Below are 22,261 nucleotides of genomic sequence, written 5' to 3' on the forward strand. Positions count from 1 at the left end.
TTTCTGTGTTAATGGGTGCAGAAGCAAATCTCTGAGGATTCAACAAAAATTGGATCAGGATGTGGAGCTGGTCATTTCGTTCAGAACCCGTACCCATTTAAAATACACTAACTACATCTAATAAGGACATGGACACAGCGATGTCTGGACACCGTGTGTGTGTATGTACTTGCCGCTATGTGTGTGTGTGTCTGCTTGTGGCTGTGTGTGCACACATGTGTGTATGTGTTTGTAAATAAGTGAGTGTGTGTGCCTGTGTGTCTGAGCGCACTTGTCTTTTGTGTGTCTCAGATCAGTCAGAAGAAGCTGAAGAAGCATGAGAAGGAGTACCACACCATGAGGGAGCAGCAGGAGCAGCAGGAGGCTCCCATCGAGAGATACGAGGTACAGCCAAGGTTCACATCACACACACCACACACACAGTAGCAAGAGGCACCCATCGAGAGATACGAGGTACACCCAAGGTTCACATCACACACACACACACACACACACACACACACACACACACACACACTCACACAGCAGCAGGAGACACCCATTGAGAGATATGAGGTACAGCAAGGGCTTCACACACACACACACACACACACACACATAAACACACAGCAGCAGCAGCACTATTGGCGGGCCCCACCAAGAGTTATGAGGTACAGCCTGTACCTGTACCTGTGCGTGTGTGTGAGTGACTTGCATCATCTGTGTGCGTCTGTGTATGTCTGTTGATTTCTGCACAGATCCTCACAGTCTTCTGTGTTTACTCAGAAAGGATGTTTTGTTGCTCAATTTTTTAATCTAATTTTATCTCACACACACCAGGTGTCTTGAGAACATCCTGAGTTTTTTATTTTTTAATATTCATTTTTTATTCACTCTCCTGTCCCCTCCTCTCCTCTCCACTCCTCCCCCTCTCCTCTCCTCTCCTCTCCTGTCCTCTCCTCTGGTGCTCTGTTTTGATGGGGGTGATTTGGGTGAGGCTGCAAGTATTCATTAGGAGGCTCGGTGCTGTTGACTGCCGCAGGAGAGGCATACATTTACATGCATTAGGAGGCGCCAAGGAGGGGCACCGCCACAGCAGCGCTTTGTGCCGCTAACAAGGAGTAATATGAGGGAGGGAGGGAGGGGAGGAGGAGGAGAAGAAGAGAGAGAGAGAGAGAGAGAGAGAGAGAGAGAGAAAGAGAGAGAGAGCAGGACAGCACGAGAGAAGGAGAGGTGAAAAAGAGGCTTCCAGCACTGTTTGAAGTGATGGAGAGAATGGGGGAGAGAAGGAGGGAGGGAGGGAGGGAGAGAGGGAGAGAATGGGGAAAGTGAATGAGCAGAAGAAATGAAAGGATTAAAAAAGGCAGACAGCGCTGTTGACTTGCGACCTGCTGCTGAACTCTTATTACAACGCCACCTGCCACTCATGCATGCACTCAAACTCACACACACACTCACACACACTCACACACACACACACACTCACATACACACTCGCACACGCACTCACATACACACACTCACATACACACTCGCACACGCACTTACATACACACACAATAGAATGTGTATTGTGTACACACACATTCGGCATTCAAATTTCCGTTCCCATACACCTTCACCCCATTCATATACCCATACAATTGCACACACCAAAAAGCATGCAGATATGTGTGTGTGTGTGTGTGTGTGTGTGTGTGTGTGTGTGTGTGTGTGTGCACATATGAACAGATAGTTAATGGGTTGGTCCATCCTGAGTGAAAGTGTGCTAGTAGTGTGTTTTGTATGGACACAGGTGTATGCACAGGAATACTTACATGGTTCCAGTCAGGCAAACATGCATGGACCAGTTTAACTGCTGTCTGTCATGTCATGTTTAAATCCCCCACAGGCACATACACACAAATGAAGTCTCATTAAAATGACAAGAATACACACACTCTGTTTGGTCTCGAGTGTGTAATAGAATTGGAAGGGGAAGTGTGTGTGGAGCATTGGATCTCAGCTTAGGAGAGATGAGCTGAGCTGAGCTGAGCTTGTGGGCCAATTTTTAATCAGTTCAGGTTTTCAAAGGTTGCTGTCGTTTACGAGAAAGCCAGTTAAAGATTATGTGGAGAAGGCATTCTGTCACGAGACACACACCTCATTCTGTCACAACTGTGCCAGCTAGAGGAAGAGGACTCTATGGACACACACCCACCCACACACACACACACACACAACTTTAACACTCCACCTGTCTACTTTTTATAGTTACACACACACACACACACACACAGCCCTCTCACCTTTCTGTTTCATTCTGTGTGTGGCTCCCAGAGGGAGAACAGGCGGCTTCAGGAGGCTAACATGCGTCTGGAGCAGGAGAATGACGACCTGGCCCACGAGCTGGTCAGCAGCAAGATCGCCCTGCGCAAGGACCTGGACAACGTGAGTTAGCCTAGATCTAACACACACGTATGTGTGTGTGTGTGTATTTGGTTTGTTTTATTGGTGTAATTAAAACAATTTTTTGAATTACTGTTTGCGTGTCTGTGTGTGTGTGTGTGTGTGTGTGTGTGTGTGTGTGTGTGTTGTGTACCAGGCTGAGGAAAAAGCGGACGCTCTGAATAAAGAGCTGCTGATCACTAAGCAGAAGCTGGTCGACTCGGAGGATGAGAAGAGGAGACTGGAGGAAGAGTCAGCACAGGTGAGGCCCTCACACACACACACACACACACACACACACGTGCACCTGCACACAAACGTGCACGTGTGCGCACACACACACACACACACACACACACATACACACTCACTCACTCCCACTGCCATAACTAACACACACCTTACAAACACATTCACACACACACTTCTTACACCCATATTCACTCACACACAAGCATACAATTTCCACATACACACCAATGACAAATAGACACTCAAACAGACAGACTCACACACATTTTGGGAGCATTGACTTCAAACAAAGCCAGGTTCAGAGGTTAAATATATTTGAATCTCTAGGCTCCAAACTCTTACCCATGAAGCTTTATTCTTTATTCCTCTTTACACTTTGTTCCTCGTTTAAAAAACATTCCTGGTCATGAAATCCTGCCCCTAAACACCCAGTCCTGGGGACGTATTTGTACCTGTGTGGACGTGGACTAGCCGCATTGAGAGCAGGGCTGTCTGTCTCCCTCACTGAGGGACGGGCCAGGCCCAAGCCCAGAGGCTGCTGACTGAATCAGGCCGCGGCCCTGTAATAGGACATCATGCTGGCCTAGTTCGCCCGCCCGCCCGCCTGTGGGACATATTACTAAAGCTCCCGGACAAGACTGTCTTAAAGAGGGACAAATGATCCACCTGTGAGGACAGACACAGACACAGACACAGACACAGACACAGACACAGACACAGACACAGACACAGACACAGACACAGACACAGACACAGACACAGACACAGACACAGACACAGACACAGACACAGACACAGACACAGACACACACGTGCCTGTGACACATGCACTCACCCTCAGACACACAGACTTAGAAATGATGGAAGACAGAACGATGGATGATTTCCCCTGTGTGCAATGTATTTCTTATGGCGCGCGTGTGTGTGTGATTAATGGCGTCTTGTTTCATGTGTGTCACAGTCTGTCTGCTCTGCTCTCATGTTGGAGCAGATGGTATCTCCCTTCAGCCTGACAGACTTTTTGACCGGAAAGTGTTCTGTGTGTGTGTGTGTGTGTGTGTGTGTGTGTGTGTGTGTGTGTGTGTGTGTGTGTGTGTGTGTGTGTGTGTGTGTGTGTGTGTGTGTGTGTGTGTGTGTGTGTGTGTGTGTGTGTGTGTGTGTATACATGTGTGTGGTGTTGCAGTTCTCTTGACATGTCGAGACTAGATCTATGTGTTCGTTTTTCGAGTTGAAATAGATGTGTGAGACTAGGGGGTGTTTGTAACATCAATCTTTTGTTCCCCAGCTCAAAGTGATAGGAGGAAGTGTGTGAAATGTGTATGTGTGAGTGTGTGTGTGTGCGCATGTGCTTGTGTGTGTGCGTATTTGTGTGTGTGTGTGTGTGTGTGTGTGTGTGTGTGCGTGATGTTTTTACCATCTCTCTCTTATAATCCCAGCTGAAGGAGATGTGTCGAAGGGAGCTGGACAAATCCGAGTCGGAGATCAAGAAGAATGGCTCAATCATCGGCGAGTACAAGCAGGTTGGTTTACACACACACACACACACACACATACAGAGAAAGAGTCTTCTCTTCTTGATTGTGACAAAAGTTTGACTCCCTTCATTCTGCGCCCGTCAGTCTCAACACACAGAACTTTGAGTGGTTAAAAAAATAAATAAAAAAACGGAAAGAACACAGTTTCACAACAACAAACATTGCACTGATGTTCTGATCCCTTTGAGTACAGCTTCCGTGGCATACTTCAGACTTGAGACTTGAGACTTGTCTCTGGCTGACCTGAAGGTTAGAGAAACAACAGAAATAGATCCTTCTGCTGCAGTGCAGAGCAGCCATGCGCTGAAGACAGCAGGAGAAAGGGGGGCAGAGAGTGAGAAAATGAGTTAGCCTGGTTGCTCGAGGAAGAATGGGAAGGGAGGAGGGAGAGAGGGAAAGAGAGAGAGGTAAGGGAAGAAAGAGAGGTTTGAGCGGATTGGCCAGAGCAAGACTCCCTGAAAGGGAGGGAAAGAATGCAGGGAAGAGAGCATGAGTGAGGGAAGTGAAAAGAGAGAGGGATGGGAGAAAGAGAGAGAGAGAGAGGAAGGAAGGAAGGAAGGAAGGAAGGAAGGAAGAAGACAGGAAGAGGGGGCTCAGGAGTATAAAGAGCAGCACTGTCCTGTCCTCTCTGGCAGTCTGGTGTTAATGTGGCTGCAGACAGCCTGATTCATGACACTGACTGGTGATGACCTCTCCTCTCTTCTCCCCCCCTCTCCTCTGAGACAGAAAACACTGAAGCTAGACAAGGCTGATACAAACATACAAGCACACGCACACGCACACACACCACACACACACACAGTAACCTAAAGGACACCTAGGGCAGCTTGCAAACACACACACACACACACACACGCACACACACAGCGCAGGCATAGGCGCATGAGCCAGGCGCAGCTGTGCACAAACGTACACTGATGACAAGTCTGCCTACTCAATTCAATGCAGTCCATTAAGCTTTATTGGCCAGGCCATTCAGAGGGACACCCTGTCGCCTAAGCATAGAGCATAGACATGGAGAAAACATAAAAACAGAGAAAATACAGATCACAAAACATCAATGTGTGTGGTTAAAACATATGCATGCATGCACACACACACCCATACACAAAAAACATACAGTGGGGAAAATAAGTATTTGAACCCCTGCCGATTTCCCAGGTTTGGCCACTTGTGATCTATAATTGTAATAGTAGGTGTATTTTAACAGTGATAAACAGAATATCAACTGCATTTTATAACATTTATGACTTTATTTGCATTTGATGCAGAAAATAAGTACCCCTAGCAAAACATGACTTAGTACTTGGTGGAAAAAACCTTGTTGGCAAGCACAGATGTCAGACTTTTCTTGTAGTTGGTCACCAGGTTTACACACATCTCAGGAGGGATTTTGCTCCACTCCTCTTTGCAGATCCTCTCCAAATCCTTAAGGTTGCGTTTTCAATGGGAGGGAATGAGGGAATGAGGTTCAAGCCCAATATTCCACATTACATGGCCCCATCCATAGTCCCCTCGATGCAGTCGAGTCGTCCTGTACCCTTGGCAGAGAAACAGCCCCAAAGCATAATGTTTCCACCTCCATGCTTGACGGTGGGGATGGTGTCATATTCAGCATTCTTACCCCTCCAAACGCGGCAAGTCGAGTTGATGCCAAAGAGCTTGATTTTGGTCTCATCTGACCACATCCTGTCTCCCAATCCTCCTTAGAATCATTCAAGTGTTCATTGGCAAACTTCAGACGGCCCTGTACATGTGCTTCCTTGAGCAGGGGGACCTTGCGAGTTCTGCAGTACTTCAAACCATTACGGCGTAGTGTGTTGCCAATTGTTTTCTTGGTGACTGTGGTCCCAGCTGCCTTGAGATCATTCACAAGCTCCCCCTGTGTAGTTCTGGGGTTATTCTGCACCTTTCGAATGATCACCGATACCGCACGAGGCAAGATATCGCATGGAGCCCCAGACCTAGAGCGATGGACAGTTGTTTGGTGTTGCTTCCATTTACGAATAATCGCACCAATAGTTGTCTGCTTCTGACCAAGCTGCTTGCCGATGGTTTTGTAACCCATTCCAGCCTTGTGCAGGTCTACAATCTTATCTCTGACGTCCTTGGTCAACTCTTTGGTCTTGCCCATGGTGGTGAGGTTGAAGGTGTGAAGTATGATTCTTTGGACAGGTTTCTTTTATACACGTCACCAGTTGAGATCAGGTGTACCTTGTTAGGCCTAATGAGGACTACTCTGTGTGCTTCTTAGGCACATAACTGGTCATTGGGAGCCAGAATTCTTGCTGTTTGCTTGGGGGTTCAAATACTTATTTTCTGCATCAAATACAAATAAAGTCATAAATGTTATAAAATGCAGTTTTCTGGATTTGTTTGTTGATATTCTATTTCTCACTGTTAAAGTACACCTACCATTACAATTATAGATCACACATTTCTTTGCAAGTGGCCAAACTTGGGAAATCGGCAGGGGTTCAAATACTTATTTTCCCCACTGTATATACATATATATATGTATAACATATATATGTATCATTGTTTAAACACATGCTCACATACAAAAGAAAGAAAATGAACAGAAAAGATGCTCTTTAAGCTGAGGACTGAGGCCTCATAAGTTGCAGTTGCAATTGGCAGGTGCTCGCCCCAAATGATAGCAAAATTCTCCTGCTCTTCCAGTGCAGTGCAATTTGGGATAGGTTAGCACTGATGTCTTTGGAGCACGTACAGCACATATGATGTATATGATTGTGTAGTGTCTGCCTGTCTGTATGGCCAGACTGGGGCTTTGTATCGCTGACAGTGGAGACAGATTCGGCCAGTTGATATTCTCTTTTCATGGCCACATAGCATTCTAATCTGTGCTGTGTTGTTTTGTTTCACTCTTCTGATGTTCCAATTAGGACTTCTTGTTTTTCTTGTTAATTCGGTTAACTCTGATTGGTGGTTTGTGGTCTGAATATGTACTGTGTTAAGTGGTGTTAAGTGGGTTAAGTCATTTCAAGACCAGCTGCCTTAGGGGACAGGGCTTGGGGCTGAGCTCTTGGAAGTGCTTTAAAATGTAACGAGTTGTGAGGGCTTAACAAATGTATACAGAATTCAGCCGGCAGGGCCTCAGTTGAGTCCTCATCCCATCTAGTGTAATCTTGTTGACTGAGGGGACCCCATATTTCACTTCAGATTATTAAATCGAGGTCATTGTAACCTGTACCTCTCTCTAGGCCGGTGTTTACCTAGAGTAAATTAGTGTCTGGTTCCTGGAGGTCTGGGTTGTTTTTGGAACACCATAACAAGATCACAATAAAGATCACTCACTCTCTCTTACCCTGTCTGCCCCTCTCTCTCTCTCTATCTATCCATCTCTCTATGTGTGTCTCTCTCCCTCTTTCTCTCTCTCTCTGTCCGTCTCTCACACACACACGTTTGACGTAACAGTGCTGCAGATGGTATGAGCCCTGTGGTGGCTGGGTTAGTTCGACCTCAGACAGGTAGCACAGATGAGACACTGAAACACACACAGCAGCTTCTCCTCCACAGCACTTTACCCATCAGCCCCCTTTCACACGCCAGCCCTTAGAAGCGCATTAACAGCAGTGGCGCCCCCCCCCGCCGCCCCCTCTGACGATGATAAAACGGCCGTCTTCCTTCCTAAACGAAGATGCATCCTCCTTCTCCTGCCCCCATCCAACATCCACCCCCCCACCAGACACATACACACACACACACACACACACACACACACACACACACACACCACTGTTTGTGCTGACGCATTCAGTTAAGTGCAGCTGCCTGAGCCACGGTGTAGCGCACGCGTTAGTCACGGTGGAGCCGCAGGCGGTTCCAAATGAATCTGCGCCCCGCCAATCTCCAACGGCGATGAGGATGAGTGTGTGCGTGCCCCAGCGATGGCGGCTCCAAATGAAGATGTGTGTCTGCTCGTTCTCAGGGTGACAGCCTCGCACGTGTGTGTGTGTGTGTGTGTGTGTGTGTGTGTGGATTGATGCGAGTGTCGGGTAACTGCGCAGGCTAGAGCGTTCCGGTTAGGGCGCACGATTAGAGATGGATTTTTCATTTCCAGCCAAACAGAGAAGGTGGAGAGGAGAGGCCCGGCCCGACCCAATGATCTCCTAATGACTAGAGCCATGTAGCTCACTTACTGTAAGAGCAGCCAGAGCCGAACGCAGATTACTGCAGAGACGGCGAGAGAGGGGGGAGAGAGCAAGGGAGGACATAGATGAAGAGAAGGAGAGAGATGGAGAGAGGGAAAGGAGAGGGAGAAACGGGCAAAATAGAGGTATGCGAGGAAGAGAGCTTGGGACTTTCTGAAACCACCCCCTACACCCACCCCCTGCACCCTCTCCCTACCCACTCTCACTCTGTTGGGCATTAATGGGCAGGGTCCGCCATATTAAGTGCCAACCAAAACCAATTAGCGGGGAGAGGAAGTGTGTTATAAAACCCTCCAGCTGGGAGTCTGCATCGTTTTTTTTGTTGTCTGTGCAGCACCGTAACTCTACCTGACGGTTGTTTTTCTGGCTGCATGGCCGTATTTGTTAATTACAGAGTAATTAAGAATTAATTAAGAATTACAGAGTAATTAACAACACATCAGTGAAACTGATATTAGCAGCAAGAGCAGTAAAACACTGGCGATTGAACAGAAGTATACTTGCACGATACAACATGTGTGGGTCAGTATATTACAGCGTATGGAAAAGTTAATGTAAATAAAACATGAAATTCAGCTCCAAACACACATAATGAAAAGTCCCTGCATGGTCTCCAAAATATGTATTTTATGGTGTTTTTAATATTTATTATGTTTGTTATTTCAATGAATGATGTCAATTTAATTTTTCTGTCGAGGGGCATCCCAAAAGGTGTCCTCCTTCATTAAGAGGGCCCTCTGCAGCTGCCTGTGGAGTTACAAAACAGAGTTGGGGGGGTGGGGAGCGTCCTGTGTGGAAAGGCCCCTTGAGACACACACACACACACACACACACACACACACACACACACACACAGAATGTGTTTAGTCCTGTTGAGAAGGAAGGAGACAGGGAGAGAAATGAGTGGATGGTGTGATAGGATGTCTTTACTGTTTGTGAACAGATCCTGTTAGGATTAGTTTGTCAGTCATGATATGCTGCTGTTGTGGTTGTCTTGCTTACATAATCCCTGATGTACAACATCTGTATTTGTTGTCTGTCTGTGTGTGTGTGACAGATCTGCTCACAGCTGAGCGAGCGTCTGGAGAAGCAGCAGACGGCCAACCGCAGCGAGCTGGACAAGATCCGGGTGGGTACTCATGGCCTGCCCCCCCCCCCCCCCCCCCCCCCCCACACACACACACACACACACAGAGACATACGCACACACACTCAGATGTTTTGCCACACTTGTATTCTAGGGGCTGTTCACACATACACACATAGGCCAGAGAGAGGCCATTTGTGTGTGAGTGTGTTTTAGTATAGTGCCTGTGCTTTAATCAGGAGCGTGTGTGTGTGATGGAGAGGCTCTTGAAGACCTGATGGCTGAAGCAGTGGTCCTTCAAACTCTCCACACACACTCAGAGATTACAGCAAGTTTGCACACTATGTGTGTGGTGTGTGTGTGTGAGACACGGAGGAAAGAGGCTTTTTCAGTGTTAAATAGTCTGAGTGTTTCACGTGTGTGTGCGTGCGTGTGTGTGTGTGTGTGTTTGGTTCATGCGTGTGTTATATGTGTTCAGCTGAAGGTGGATGGCTGTGAGAAGTGCAGCGGCCTCTTCAGTAAGGAGGGCCGCCTGAAGGTGGCGGTGGCGAGCAAGCCTGGCGAGGGGGAGGATCCAGACCAGGAGAAGGAGGAGCTGCAGAACCAGCTCAGGGAGATGGAGCTGGAGTTGGCCCAGACCAAACTACAGCTGGTAGAGGCCGAGTGCAAGATCCAGGTACACACACTCAAGGCAGACACACACACATACACGGACAAACACATGCGGTCCTTGTGCATTCACACTCACATAGACACTCTCTCGCTCTCTATCTCTCACACCCACACACGCGCACACACACACACACACGCACACACACGCACACACACGCGCTCCTTGTGCATTCACTCTCACATACAGAGAGAGAGAGAGAGAGAAGATGAGGATGGACATCTCTTCATCTAGCTTTCTGTTGCCTGTTGAAATCAGACAAGGAAGCAGCTCTGTCTCTAACAGTGGCTTCTGCATATTCAGCCCTACCCAGCATGTTTTTAAGGGATAGAAATATGGGGAGATGAAATGAATGTGGATGGATGGATGTGCTGAACAGTGCAGACTGGGTGGAATGCAGTAAGTTGAGGATGTGATAAGTGAAAGATGCGTGCCTGCCGGCTTCAAAGCCTTCAACGCCACACTTTGATCCTCGGCTCAGATGGTCGGCCCTGGAACTCTTTCCCTCCCTCCCTCTGACTCCCCCTTTCTCTCTTTCACTCCCTCCTTCTCTCTCTCTCTCCCTCTCTCTCTCTCTGTCAGATGATAGGCACTTCAGACACTATTCTGACCTTTCTGCAGCACGCTGGATATCAAACTGGAAATCTCTTGAGAGTTCACCGCCCCCTTTCTCTAGGACGGTCGCCACTTAAGAGAGACTTTGGCTCTCTTCAGGCTGTCAGTCAGAATGCCATTTATGTGCAGATCCTATTGGAATCTGATCAGCCAGACATCACATGACTTCCGATCTCTACAAATCCGTTTCAAACCACATTCGTATATAGTTTGAAATACTTTTTACATACGTACATACATTTTTGCAGATCCTTTTAGGTCGGGCCACTCTGGTCCAAGTGTTTTTTCTTCCGTGCATGAAGTTCACCTGCACATCACACGTACAGTAAACATGTAAGTTTGGTGGCGAAGGGCGCTACTGATGAACGATGCGGGAAACCCGCTAAAACTTGTCGCTTTTAGAAATCCTGTGGCGCAGCTGCGCATCGCCACGTGGTAAATTAGCGAGCTATGATTTCATTTCCCTCCAATGACGGTTTGTTAAATGTCAACATCTCTTCCACGTGTAATGTCACATGGCACACGGACACACAGATTGGATCTGATCAATGGCCATATATAATGTGGACTGTCAGTCAGGAAGGACTGACAGTGTGAACCTGGCTTCAGTCTGGTAAATGGAAGCTCCTGCTGTGGATGAGAGAGAGAGAGAGAGAGAGAGAGTGTGTGTGTGATAGAAATTTAGCCACTTAAATGGAAGCTTCTTTCGTGCACAGTGTATGTGTGTGACTGGATGTATGTGTGTAGGAGAAACTTAGCAGCTCCAATTGGACTTTGGTGTGTGTAGCAGAGAGTGAGTGTGAGAGCTGATGCCTGAAGTGGAAGCTGAGTTCAGTCCAGTCAGATATTGAGCGGTGGAGACAGCACAGACAACCCCAGTCTAGCCCTACACTACACACACACTACACACACACTCCAATCACACCTCACTCCACCTCACAGCACACTCTCGTGCTCCTTCTCAAAATCCCCATCGTTCTCCAGGTCTGGTCCGTAAGTCTGAGGGCTTAAAGATGGCCTGTGGATTGGGAGGATCTGGGGTGTGACACGCGTGCTCTGTTTCCAGCCTCGAGGAAGCGTGTCAAATAGTCATCTTGCACCATAGAGTTCACAGAGAACTCACCTGTTGTGACTGCACCCGCTGGTGGGTGTCACTGGATACTGTGACTTTATTGCAGGGCTCTCTTCAGTGCATTACATTGCTAGCAGTGTGGAGGTCTTTGAGGTTCTTTGACCTTCTCACAGAGCAAATGGGAAACTGGTTTTGTACCCCTGCCCTCAAATACAGTCATGCAATGTAGTTGAAGTTGCCTGTATTCCAGACGGTGACCTGTATGACCTATGACCTTTGTGTGTCTGTGTTTGTCCCCCCCCCGTAGGACCTTGAGCATCACCTGGGCCTGGCCCTCAACGAGGTCCAAGCGGCCAAGAAGACCTGGTTCAACCGAACGCTGACCTCCATCAAGACGGTAACGGGAGCCCAGGGCAAAGAGACCACCTAACCAAGAGCACAGAGAACAAGAACACAGAGAGAGAGAGAGAGAGAGAGAGAGAGAGAGAGAGAGGAAATAAAAAACACAATAGAGAAAGACTCCTTTACCTCCCTCCCTCACTCCTTCACCCTGAGTCCCCGTCTCCCTCTCCTCCAGCTCTGGTCCGTAGAGCTCCCCCTCTCTACCGGCTCAGACCCAATGAAAACGAACCACGTTTGCTTTCTTGTCTTTCTTTACATCTTTTCTTTTCTTTCTTTCTTTTTCTTTTCTTTTTTTTTTAAAGAAAAAATGAACTTTTTTTGCTTATAGGGGTCAGATCGGACCGGAAATGAAATTAAATTTGAAAGTGAACCAAACCAGTGATCCGTTGCTTGAGGCAGAAGAGAGGGCTTTAACTCCTGGGTCTTTATACTACTGATATTTAACAGCTTAGGAGGGAGACCCGTGCCCAAGCACCTGGGCCGCCTCAACTGGGATCTTAGATACACTCCATCAGCACCACTGCAGAGGCTGGCCAAGCACTAACACACACACACACACACACACACACACACACTCACACACACACACACTCACACTCACACACACACTCACACTCACACTCTCACACACACACGGACGCACACACTAGCATCTCCAACTGAAGCAAAGGTACGAGAGCTAAAACACCTTCTCTTCACACACAGCTTTTTGTTCCTGATTTCCGTTTGACTGACGACGTTTTCGTTTCTTATGACATGACCGAATGAGGGGTGTGTGTGTGTGAGAGAGAGAGAGAATGCAGATGAATGTGTAAATGAGTGTGATTATTTTTTGGGTTATTTAGTTTTTTATTGTGAAGGATGTACAGTGAAAGATAGAAGAAAAAGAAAAAGCAAACTGATATTTAGTTTTAGCTGACCAAGTCCTTTGGAGAAGAGAGCTCTGATGAAGCCTACATGCATAGGATCAAGGTGACGAGTTTAAGGAGAGGAGAACGCCTTTATTAGTGAATGCCATGGCAACAGTAGTAGCCGACAGAACTCCGTTCTTAGCGTGGATCCTCTCCTCTCCTCTTCTCTCCTGTGGGTTCCAGGCCTCTCCCCTCCAGACTAACCCAGAGAGCTGCACTGAGAACGGGAAGACAGGATAGCGCAGACAGGCACAGTACTGGGCTCCATACGTACACACACACACACAGATTCCTGCACCTTAGAGCCACCGGGCCAGACGTCACCCTAGGACCCGGGGAATGCCTCTGCTGATAGATCAGCTTATGATGGCAGGGGAAGGGAGAGATCTTTTCTTATCCCACCTTAGACAGAGAAGAAGGCCTATGTGTGTGTTTAAGGGTGGTTCTCTCTCTCTATGGTTCTCTTCCTATGCTCACTTCCATAGACACAGAGCAGAGCAGAAGTGTGTGTGTGGGTGTGTGTCTTTCTACACTTTTAAGACCCGCCCACTACAGCACTAAGCACACAGTGAACAAAAACCTACAAGTGAAACTTAGAAGAATGGAGTAAGAGAGTAGGGAACACCAGAGTAGAGTGTGTGTGTGTGTGTGAGTGAGAGAGAGAGAGAGTGTACTGTATGTGTGTGTCTGTGTGAGAGAGAGCCAGCGAGTAGTGTGTGTGTATATATGTGTGTGTGAGCCAGAGAGAAGTGTGTGTGTGTGTGTGTGTGTGAGAGAGAGAGAGTGTGAGTGAGAGAGCCAGAGAGTACTGTATGTATGTGTGTGTGTGAGAGAGCCAGAGAGTAGTGTGTGTGTGTGAGCCAGAGAGAAGTGTGTGTGTGTGTGTGTGTGTGTGTGTGTGTGTGTGTGTGTGTGTGTGTGTGTGTGTGTGAGAGAGCCAGAGAGTACTGTATGTGTGTGTGTGTGTGTGTGTGTGTGTGAGAGAACCAGAGAGTACTGTATGTGTGTGTGTGTGTGTGTGTGTGTGTGTGTGTGAGTGAGAGAGCCAGAGAGTACTGTATGTATGTGTGTGTGTGAGAGAGCCAGAGAGTACTGTGTGTGTGTGTGAGCCAGAGAGTAGTGTGTGTGTGTGTGTGTGTGTGAGCCAGAGAGTTGTGTGTGTGTGTGTGTGTGTGTGTGTGTGTGTGTGTGTGTGTGTGAGAGCCAGAGAGTAGTGTGTGTGTGTGAGTGTGCACACTCTTGGGAACTGAACATTGGCGGGGAAGGAAGGTCTTTGCGACTTACACATATTTATAGGGGGGGGGGGGGGGCAGCTTGCTTTGGAACCAACGCCGTCATCAGTGGTAGCGCCTGTGCCTGAGAGGACTAACTTTGAGTTGTTTCCCTGAAGGCACTGAAGCCGTTCAACTTGTACATAAGAAGCCTATGAGTTTTTTGTTTGTTTGTTTTTGTTGATTTTGTATTTCTACTCTCCTTGGTAACTGTACTAATATTGCCTAATTGTACTGTGTCTAAAAAGAGAGAGATGACTTTCTTATAATTTCTTTTTTTTTTGCTCAACAGCAACAACGAAATACAAAGCTTTTTTCGTCTCAAGTCATAAACTGCTGTCTCATCTATTACATGCCAAAATGTACCTTCATCCAACATTACCAACGTGTGGACATTGTAATAGTGTAGGTTGCATTGTGTATACATCAAGATTTCAATATAAAGCTATGACCACATCCCATCTCATTTGGTTATTTTCTGTTTGATGAGCGTTTGACAGTTGGTTACCAGTGGTTGCTCAGGTGCTGTTTTTACATGAGCATCACTTGAAATATAATCCATTCATCTAATCGCATAGAATTACTGCTCATAAATATGCAGTTATTGGGCAAAGTTCTCAATTACATGACCCTTAACTTGCAGCATGTATTTTCTGTTTTGGTTTGGTTTTATTTAATGGTCTCATTCACCTAGAAATGACTAAATCTATACCTCTTGGGAAAAATCACCCATGTTAGACCACCACCTGGGCTTTCCACAGTTCATAACATTAACAGGTATCTTAATATTGTCAATGTGTACAGCAAAAACCCTTAAATTGACTCCTGTCCAAAATTCAGGCTTGCATTTTACTTCTGAACGCAGATATTTCGATGACTCACTGCGTAAGCAATCATTCATACTTCATGAGGAAGAGCCCAGCATGTAGGTTACCGGCAGTATGGACTGTTCCTTGGGCATAGTTTCGTCGTAGTATTTGTTCGTGGCCATTTTAAGATTTTATTTCATTTATTGTCATATTCACCGTTCAAGAAATGATTTGTTATTTATCTTTGTCACATTCATTAAAATACAAAGATTTGGTGAATTAGTTTTCCCATAGGTCTACTTTATCATCATTTCCCTTTATCACTTTATCAGTTGGATTCGAAGATTATTTATAATCCCATATTTCAATTTATAAGTAGGATGAGAGATTACAACTTTTATTAATACCGCAAGCCAGTAAAATTATCACCCAGCATGAGTGTGTAGTGGACACCGGAATCCGATCTCCCTGCTCCTGAGAAACCTGTCTTCGGGGCAGCGGACGTCAGCGTTATCCAATGAAGCGCCACCATAAGACCAGCGCTGCCCTACTGACAGCTAAAAATATCGGATGTTGGCATGGGTGGAATAGTGATAGGACGGCTGAGTAGGCCTAACCGATGAGCTCGGGCCAGATTTAAAGGAGTGCAGCGCGAGCAGGTTAATGCCGGTTTGCAGGGTGAATCTCACACACACCCCACCACCCTTCCTCCATAAACTAACCGCTGACTTGGCATCATCTCAGCCAGCGTCCAGCTCATGGGGTTTCAGACACTCGGCACGACATCGTTCTATTTCAGCCTGGAGATGACTGCGTTTGGCGACACACCACTCCGTGACGCAGCCGTGGTGTTCATCTGAGCTCCCGATACCCTTCGTCACCAAATGGCTTTTCCAGATGCCATGGTCCGCCTCGTAAACAGCCCTTCTCTCCCTTTCATCTAAACAGCCGCCTGCCAAGATAATGTCATTCATTCCCCTGCAACACACGCTCTCTCTCACTCCGTTCCCATCCTCAGTGATAAGTGTTAACTTGCACATCTTACCAGCTTATAAAGCGACCTGTTAAACGGCACACCTGGATTTGTTTTTGTCGGCCGGGTCTCATCCTCCTGTCACCTCTCCCTCGACACGCCGATGGCATTCCTCCTTTAATGACCCACAGAGTCGATGGGTGTAGAATTGCGCACCTCAGGAGTCTGAGAAAGGCAACCCACGTTTGGAAACCAAATCCCCTGGGTGTGTGTCTTGGAAACGATCACTTTAAAACGAATAAACAGTTGTGTACATATTCACACATGAGGCTACTTTTTGTTAATAGTCTAGCCAAGGGAAGCTGTTGTGTTTTCCAAAAAATCCTTTATATTACACAGGGTCTATTCACCCTAAGGCCTAATGACTAAAGGCCCACAGGCTATATTTCAAACCAGTGAGACAGTGAGGATTGAAATGTATTGGAAACCTACCAATAATGTTAGCGTACGGGATTAAAATGGCTCTGCTATGCATCCCAGTATGCTAGTGCCCAAGGGTCATGTTTACAGTTGTGCAGTCACCGTGGGCACGATCAGATCACTTTCTCATTGCCCCCCTTACTCTGTTCTCCTGGCCCTGGTTTGTTTTTGACCAAGAGGTGGTTTGCCCCCAACAACCAGTTTTAAAGCATCATTTTTCTATGTGCATGCCTCTACAGGTGTTACAGAACTTCAGCAGCACACTTCAACACACACACACACACACACACACACACACACACACACACACACACACACACACACACACACTTGTTTTCCATATGTACAATGGAAGAGAAAAATCTAGAAAAATGAGAGAGCACAAACAGTTGGAGGGTGGTAATTCATAAATACTGTTTATTAAAAAAAGATGTTTTACATGTTTAAAGATTCAGCACTTATTTGTTCAAGCATAACTGATGGCAAATACAGTGACCAACAAACCACCATGGTGCTTTCACAACTAATAGTTTGAATTCATTACCACATCTAGCAAACATTTACTGCCTTCGCTTTGGCTAGCTTCTATTCAAGCACAGCTTGCTCACTGAAGTTGTGCACAAGTACCACTGCACACGAGCATGTTGTCTCTTTATTACTTCAAATCTAAATACAATGTCATATGCGTATACCTTTTTATATATATATTAAGTCACATTAAATTGTGAGATGGGTAACTGAAGATTTTTGGGGCAACTCCTCTCGCGCCCCCTTCCCCCACTGTGTGTATAAACAAAAGACATATGGGCCATATGTACACATTTACGTGCGAGTGCTCCATAAGACGGCACCCACACACTCGAGGTTAAAAACAGGATCAATGTAAACACAAGCGGGCACAAATGCCCAAAGAGTCACACAAGATTTTTTTCTTTTTAAAAAGGTTTATAGACGTATGCATACATATACTGACATACATACATATAATACATATATATATATATGTATATATTATATATATATATATACACTATGTGCATCTGTATACGTGTTTACAAATAATAAAAAAAAACGAATAAATATCTATGTTTATACATTCTACTCGAGCTGTGTACATTCCAAATCTAAAAAGCTCTGATTGTGAGATATAGAGTAGGGAGGACTCGCAGTCCTCGATCAAGCTTAACCAGCACACAGCGTGACCTGCTTCTAGTAACGGGCACAAAAAACTTCCGTCCTTCTAAAACTAGGCTATATGCTGGGTAGGACGCAGTGCGTGAGGAAAACATTCAGTCCAGCCAGAAGACCTGCAAACCTTGCTCAACATGAAACTGGATCCCAAGCTATTTCAGCTCTGGGACTCACAAATTCAATTTCCATATTTCCCATCCCCTGTATCTATTGCTCTCTCTCACACACACTCACACACACACACACACACAACCTCACACCCAAGTCGCTTACCATCTTTGCTGCCATGATTTGATAGCATGTAAGAATTCCTCATAAAAAATAATTAATAAACTTATAAAACTGACAATGAGGTTATTGGCGTGTGATTTCATTATTGTTCATAGAGAGAGCACCAAGGTTTTTTTTTCCGTGTTTACTGACTGCAGAGAAACTAGACTAGGAATGGATTTGTGGTTCCTAATCTAAAATAAACAAATAATTCAAATACAAATCAAGGGAAAAGAATCCAGTCCCACAAAGTAACCCTTTCCTGTACTGATCCATGTGTTGGAGGACAAGAGCCTAGCTGAGACCCTCCCGATGTCACAGGCCATAAGAAAACCCATGAGATCTCCTCCTGTAAGTGAGAGAGGGGACTGTGGCCGTTTCCATTAGGTATGTGGTGGCGGTGTGGCCAGCTGTCCCTGCCTCAGAGCCAGCAGCTGTCTGATGAATGTCCATATTTCAGCAAACAGTGACCAGTAGAAGGTACAGCTCTCAGTGTGATCAGTCAGTGATCCTCAACACAGGGCCCTGGAGATCCCCCCCTGCCCTTCATATGCGTAGAATCTCTAAAGAACTCGTCAGTCATCTAGATCACAGAACCACTCTTTGATCCAGCTAATCAAGAGAATTTCAACCACACTGACTGATCAGGTGTGCTTGGGCAGGGACAGACAGAACGTTTCTAGGGTGGAGGGTTTCTCCAGGAGCGGACATGAGAACCTCTGATCTAAGTTAATTGAATCGGGACTCGGAGGACCGTGAAAGAGTGCCTGGCAAGTCTTCCAGCTTAACGCCTCCAGCTCGGTACTGCTCAGTGTGTCACCACCACACCTATGCATAATCCCTGAACTTTGGATCAGAGCTGAAATCCAGGTCTCATTTCTGTTTGTCACCATTTATTGCCATTTGACTGTAAAAATGAACCTTTGCTTTCTGAGTGCCACAGACCATGTGAGCTGATTCAGGCATGCCAAGCTTGCTCTCAAGCAAAGGCTCAAATGGTTTGGGATGGGAACTAAACTGTGCGTAACAAGCAAGTTACTCTTGAAGGGTTTCTGTAGGGCATCTGGTTGACTTTGAACCAGAAGCGAAACTTTCAGGTGATGCTTTAAATACAACAGTGTAAGACTAATGAATCGGAGGGGAACTGTCCATGCACAGCATCTTACGACTGCACTAGTGATAATGATGGCTAAAGGATCCCTGCACGTAACATGTAAATCTCTTCTCCTTAAGCTTTGGTTATAGAAATAAGTTAAGGAGCAACACCATAGGGTGTCCCAAATAGGTGCTTGTGCCAGATCGGCACTCAGCCCAGAGCTGGTGTGGGTCGGAGGCCAAGTCAAGGCCAGATCCCTGCCAGAGATCTCCACTACGAGAGGAGTGTCAGAGAAGGAATACCCAATGGAAGACTCCAGCTACACATTCACATGACATGCCATGCTCCGCACACTGTGCTTACCCTATGGTCTTCTCTCAAACTTGGAGGGTAAAATGTTTCATAAATGATATGTGCAGTTTAAGCCTAGTAAAATAGCCTCCTAATCACATGCAGAGAGAGAGAGAGAAAGAGAGAGGCAGAGAGAAAGAGCGAAGGCTACTGCTCTTGGCACAGTCTACGTATAGGTGCACAATGAGAGGTAAGAGGGATCTAGCTCAGTGGGGCTGATCATTACTGATCTGAACCTCGGCTTCACAAATGCTGGTTTCCTTCATACACAACCCAAGATGGTGATATCCAAGGCAACACTTACCCATGAAGGACTTACCCACCTTTCTAATTCAAAAATGACTGCAGCCTTTCTGTCCTCTTGGGAACATAAAAAAGCAATGTCTTTTGAGGTTCAAGAGTTTCCAGAATTGCTCGTATTATTAGAGAAAGAAAAAAATGAAAAGAAAGAAATCAACTGAGAGGATCAAACGCACGAGGGAGTAAAATCAAACGGCTTCTGATTCTCATTGTGGAACATTAAAGCGGTTCCATTTGAGTCACTCTTCCATCCTCCCTGGTAAAGGCTAAGGGCTGAACATCCAAGAGAACCCCAGCTGAACTTCTGAGGTGCATTGCTTTAACAGCTACAAACCCACACAGAACACATCCCACTGACACACAATCACATCCCACTTCTGTAAAACTCCTTTGATATAGCAGGACAACAAGTATTTTTAAATATATATAGGAATATATAAATGTATATTATATAGGTATATTCAAATATTTAAATACAACCACACGGATATGGCATACCATAAAATAAGTGTACCTAATCAGGTCAGGATTAAACTCAGGAATACTTTTTTTTCTGACCACATCCTTTCACCATAAACAGAAATATTAACCTGATGCTTGAAGTTCTGAGAGGCAACCTCTGGATTTGAACATTTACACACCTCTGTCTTGGAGCTATAAAAACCTTCAGCTCAACTCCAAACTCATACTTCCCTCAGCCCAGTTTTTTATTTTGGCGCAAACCAATCAGTCTGCCTAAAAGTACATTCTTAGAAGGGTTTATGAAGGCTAAGGGAAATAAGATGGCCGGAGTTCTCTAATGGTTTTCACTCTAGTTCTAAACAAGAGTGAAACCTCCTCCTCCGTCTTGCTATCATAAACAGACAAGTGGTATTTGTGGTGGGTATATAAACATTTTTGGAATTTTTGAATGATTTTTTTGTTTTTTGGATGGGTATCTGTTAATTAGTCAGCCTGACGCTTGTCCTAGTTGATTAGGTTTCTGCAGTGGGGTGGGCAGGGCTAGTGGGCCCTTGTGCTGGTTTCTCAGGAGCGGGATGGACAGAGTGCATGAGAATTAAGACATGAAGATGAGGGCAGCAGGAGGGAGGGAGAGAAGGAGAGAGCAGGAGAGGTAGGGAAAGAGAGAGAGGAGGGGAGGGATGGCACCTCTACAAACATGGTGCCATTTTGTGTGCCGAGTTCACTGTGCTTCATGTTGGCTGTGTGTGTGTGCGTGTATGCTCCACACAGGAGGATTATGGGTAATGGGGGTGTTGTAGGTGAACTACCTCACTGCCTGATTTCGTCCAAGGACACACGGCTGGGGTGGAGTGTGTGTTGTGCGTCTCTCACAGGACTGTGAGATAAATAAATGCACCACCAAAGAGGGAAAGTGTGTGTTCTTGTAAAACAGACAGAGTGTGTGTGTGTGTGTGTGTGTGTCATACATGGGGATATCAGACAGGAGGTTGAATGTAAGAGGTGAAATTAGTCTGGAGCAGCATGTTGAGATTCAGACACACACACACTTATAAGTGCAAACAAGCACACACTCTGATGAACAGTGATGTACAGTTTTGAAGGTGGAAGAAATGAAACATCACAAATCTACTTTGGACAGGTAGATTAAGACACGATTCATATTGCATGTCTGCACATCACTGGATATAATTGCTCAGTCTGTGTATATAAAATTGGAAGAAAGCTATACTCTAGGATTATGGGTACATTTCACTTTGCAATTCTAAAATAATTTATACCAACAATATTGATATGTATATGCATATATATACATAATTACATTGTTATATCTACACATATATATTTATAGTAACACATACCATACATATATATGCATGTATTTATAGTATAGCCACACAAATACACAGGAGTGAATATACACAATGACAACAGAAAGAAAAGAAGAGCAGTGCGACACTGGGCAAGACTCAACCCAACATTCACTTCTTTCAAGCTCAGGCTTGGAGCCCCCAAACCAAAGGGTTGGAGGAGTATTGCTATAGTCAAAGAGGCTCTGGGTCTCGAGCCACCTCGGGTTTGGAGCTGAGGTCCCAGGGAAACCCAAAGTGTCAAATTAAGAGTATTGCTCTTAGTCGTGTCCTTTCTCTTTTCTTTCGTACAGTTTATGCCCCCCCCTCACTCAGAGCATTCGGCTAGAGAAGGGAGTTTGTCTTTGAGAGGAAAGAGAAGGAAAGAGGGGAGAGATAGAGAGAGAGAGAGAGAGAGAGAGAGAGAGAGAGAGAGAGACAGAGTGTGTGAGTGTATGCAGTTTGAACGCCCTGTGTGGAGCAGGCAGCCAGAGGTTTTCGGGCCGGGGAGGAGAACCGACAGTTTAGAGCCACACAACCTGATGGTTCTAGAAGTCAGAGAAGAGATCTTGAGGACCCAAGTG

The 22,261-nt window shown here is 45.9% G+C and overlaps 1 protein-coding gene across 4 annotated transcripts in view; it reads left to right on the top strand.

Annotated features, from left to right (window-relative positions):
* The window catches only part of LOC105902535 (rab GTPase-activating protein 1), a 98,226-nt gene extending 85,454 nt beyond the window's left edge, over positions 1–12,772 (top strand). For all 4 annotated transcript variants that reach the window (XM_031577210.2, XM_012830161.3, XM_012830143.3 and 1 more), the window contains 7 exons: positions 292–384; positions 2,299–2,409; positions 2,564–2,668; positions 4,095–4,178; positions 9,426–9,497; positions 9,934–10,131; positions 12,120–12,772. In XM_031577210.2, coding sequence (XP_031433070.1) covers positions 292–384; positions 2,299–2,409; positions 2,564–2,668; positions 4,095–4,178; positions 9,426–9,497; positions 9,934–10,131; positions 12,120–12,242 — 786 coding nt within the window. In that variant the 3' untranslated portion in view covers positions 12,243–12,772. The remainder of the gene's footprint in view (positions 1–291; positions 385–2,298; positions 2,410–2,563; positions 2,669–4,094; positions 4,179–9,425; positions 9,498–9,933; positions 10,132–12,119) is intronic.
* The last annotated feature ends 9,489 nt before the right edge of the window (positions 12,773–22,261 follow it).

Source organism: Clupea harengus, chromosome 12 (genome assembly GCF_900700415.2).
Source record: "Clupea harengus chromosome 12, Ch_v2.0.2, whole genome shotgun sequence".
Taxonomy (NCBI): domain Eukaryota; kingdom Metazoa; phylum Chordata; class Actinopteri; order Clupeiformes; family Clupeidae; genus Clupea; species Clupea harengus.